The following is a 2,665-nucleotide window of genomic DNA, read 5'->3' on the forward strand; positions in this document are numbered from 1 at the left end:
CTACAGCCATCTGATGGCAAAGTTCACGTTAGCCATCAGCAGCAACAGTGAGCGATTACAGAAGGTTAGCTGTCATCATGTAATAGTTAAATACAACGTACATTATGTGTAAAGTGCAGACAGGGACTCCATCAAAACTAGTGATGACATCATAACTAACAGTGAGAGTCAGAAGGTGACACAGACATGAGGGCTTCCTGAAAGAGTCCAAACACTCCACAGTCTGTAACCCTGAGTGAACATGTGAGGGTGGTGAGGAGACAACATCCAGACATCCCAGTTCACCAAACACTCTGTGTTCATCAACACTGAGACACTGAGACTGGACGTTCCATAAGCATGGAGCATGTACATGATCCACACACTGACCTGCACTCATACATATTTTAGTCTGTGAAGCTCTCTGTTACACACACATACACACAGGACATGGAGAAAGATAGGATGAGGTAATGGGGGGATGGAAGGAAGACTTAAAGCAGTGCATTCTGGGTTAGAGAGCGAGTAAAGTGTGATAACGCTGGGAGTGAGACAGCTGTCTGACATTTTGTTTGTCTTCAAGGTGCATTTCAGAGGATTTTATAAACACTCGCAGATTCAACTAGGAATCTTCTGAGAAGAACACACACACACACACACACACACACACAGTGATGCAGAGTTCTTCGTGATGCTGCAGGTAAACTCACCCAGTATTCAATTCAAATTTATTGTCAGATTGAATTTCAGAGCATTTAGTCTGCATGTTTCCGGTTAATCTCAGGAAATCTTCACAACTTCTTTCTTTCTGTTTTAAATTTAGATCTGAGACTCTTTACATCTGTACATAAATAATTCAGTATTTACACATTTACTTTAAAGTGTGTTCTGTGACCCTGAGCTTACCGAAATACAAATGAATAATTTACTGTTGTCTCTGTAAGCAGTCATTTATCCCACAGTGTGTGCTGCATTTACACACACACACACACACACACACACAATTTTTGTGTAGTATTTGGCATTTGTTTCTAAGTGTTTTTATTTATTACTTTGTGAGTTCAGTTTTATATTGTATTTGACTTAACTCTGTTTCTCTCTCACACACACACACACACACACACACACACACTTTGATTTTAGTGATTAAAAACTATAAGAATTACGAATAATCACCAATGTAGTTTGAAGTGTAAAATCATCCACATTTAGGATTTAAACCATTTTAAAAGCACAATTGTGCCCGATGTTACTGAGTTACACAACAGGAAACAAATACCGTATAAGGAATAATGTAGTGTGTATGCTGGGTCAATAGGGACAGAATTAACACCAATACAAATGTATTAATCTAATTACAAATTCAACAGTTAATTACTGTGTTTGTGTTTGCTTTTGACTGAAATTAAATGAAATGTAAGTGTATAATTAGATAAACACTTTAGATAAATTAAATCAGATAAACAGACTAAATAGATAAATAATGACATTTAAATGTACTGATGCAGATACAGTTGTATCTGAACTTATAGCCTCGCTTTCACCAACAGATGAAATTACACCCTTGACTGTGGCTCCGCCTCCATCAGATGTGACCCGGCCCATATTTACCCCTTCTCTTTCAATTGCCTCCTAAATGGCACCACACTCATCCCCACCTCCACACACACACCCACCCTCACACACACCCCCACCTCCACACTCATCCCCACCTTCACAAACACACACACCTCCACACTCATCCCTACCTCCACACTCATCCCCACCTCCAAACACACACCCACCTTCACACTCATTCCCACCTCCACAGACACCCCCACCTTCACACACACACCCACCTTCACACACATCCCAACCTCCTCACACATCTCCATGGGCTCTAACACTACCCACAACTCTGTCAATAAACCCCACCTCCCTGAATTCCTCTTCCACAATGCCACTTCCCTTTCCGATTCCTCCAGAAATCCCCACCCTCATGTTCAACCCCACTCCTATCCTCATTTCTCCATCCTCCACATCTCAGACGGCTCTAGACACACAGTCTATGCTTCAGCTTCACTCGTCTGGAGAACCCCTCAATCCTCAGCAGATGACCTTTGACCTTGACCCAGTGGGTGGTGCGGATCTGTGTAAAGGAGCTGCTGATGAAGAGTCAGGTACTACAGCACTTTCCCTGAACACCTTCTCCTGGGTTCACAAACAAACAAACAGACAGCAATAACTGAATGAATAAATAAATAAAAGTATATCCACAAGTGTTTTTCTGTCCAGCTGCGTGTGTGTTCAGACTGTGGCCTGTGTGTCCGTCTCGCTTGGCATTATTTACAACTCTGATACCATTCTTCATCGTCATCATCATCATCATCATTGTTACAGGTAAACACATTATTTAAGAATTATAATCACATTCTCTATTCCAAAAATCCTAAATTCAGTACAGTGTCTGGTGTATTAGCATTAAAATGAGAACATATTGATGTTATAGAGTTTATATATTTACACATGAGCAAAAATATACATTGCCTTGGTATTTGTGGTTAATTGCAACTGTAGAAGTGCACTAGAGAGGAGAAATGATTTGGTACTGATATCTCACATCAGCATATACAGCCACATATCACCTTATAATGTTTAGATATACACATTCATACAAAAACAGACAAAGTGCCAAAACAATATAATA

At 40.3% G+C, this 2,665-nt stretch overlaps 1 protein-coding gene across 1 annotated transcript in view; it reads left to right on the forward strand.

The window, feature by feature from the left end:
- The first annotated feature begins 526 nt into the window (after nt 1-526).
- The window catches only part of LOC113653405 (transmembrane protease serine 11D-like), a 5,252-nt gene continuing 3,113 nt past the window's right edge, over nt 527-2,665 (forward strand). The window contains exons 1-3 of the mRNA XM_027163040.2: nt 527-679; nt 1,530-2,138; nt 2,254-2,358. Of these exons, the coding sequence (XP_027018841.2) occupies nt 1,616-2,138; nt 2,254-2,358 (628 nt within the window). The 5' untranslated portion in view covers nt 527-679; nt 1,530-1,615. The remainder of the gene's footprint in view (nt 680-1,529; nt 2,139-2,253; nt 2,359-2,665) is intronic.

Source organism: Tachysurus fulvidraco, chromosome 25 (genome assembly GCF_022655615.1).
Source record: "Tachysurus fulvidraco isolate hzauxx_2018 chromosome 25, HZAU_PFXX_2.0, whole genome shotgun sequence".
NCBI lineage: Eukaryota > Metazoa > Chordata > Actinopteri > Siluriformes > Bagridae > Tachysurus > Tachysurus fulvidraco.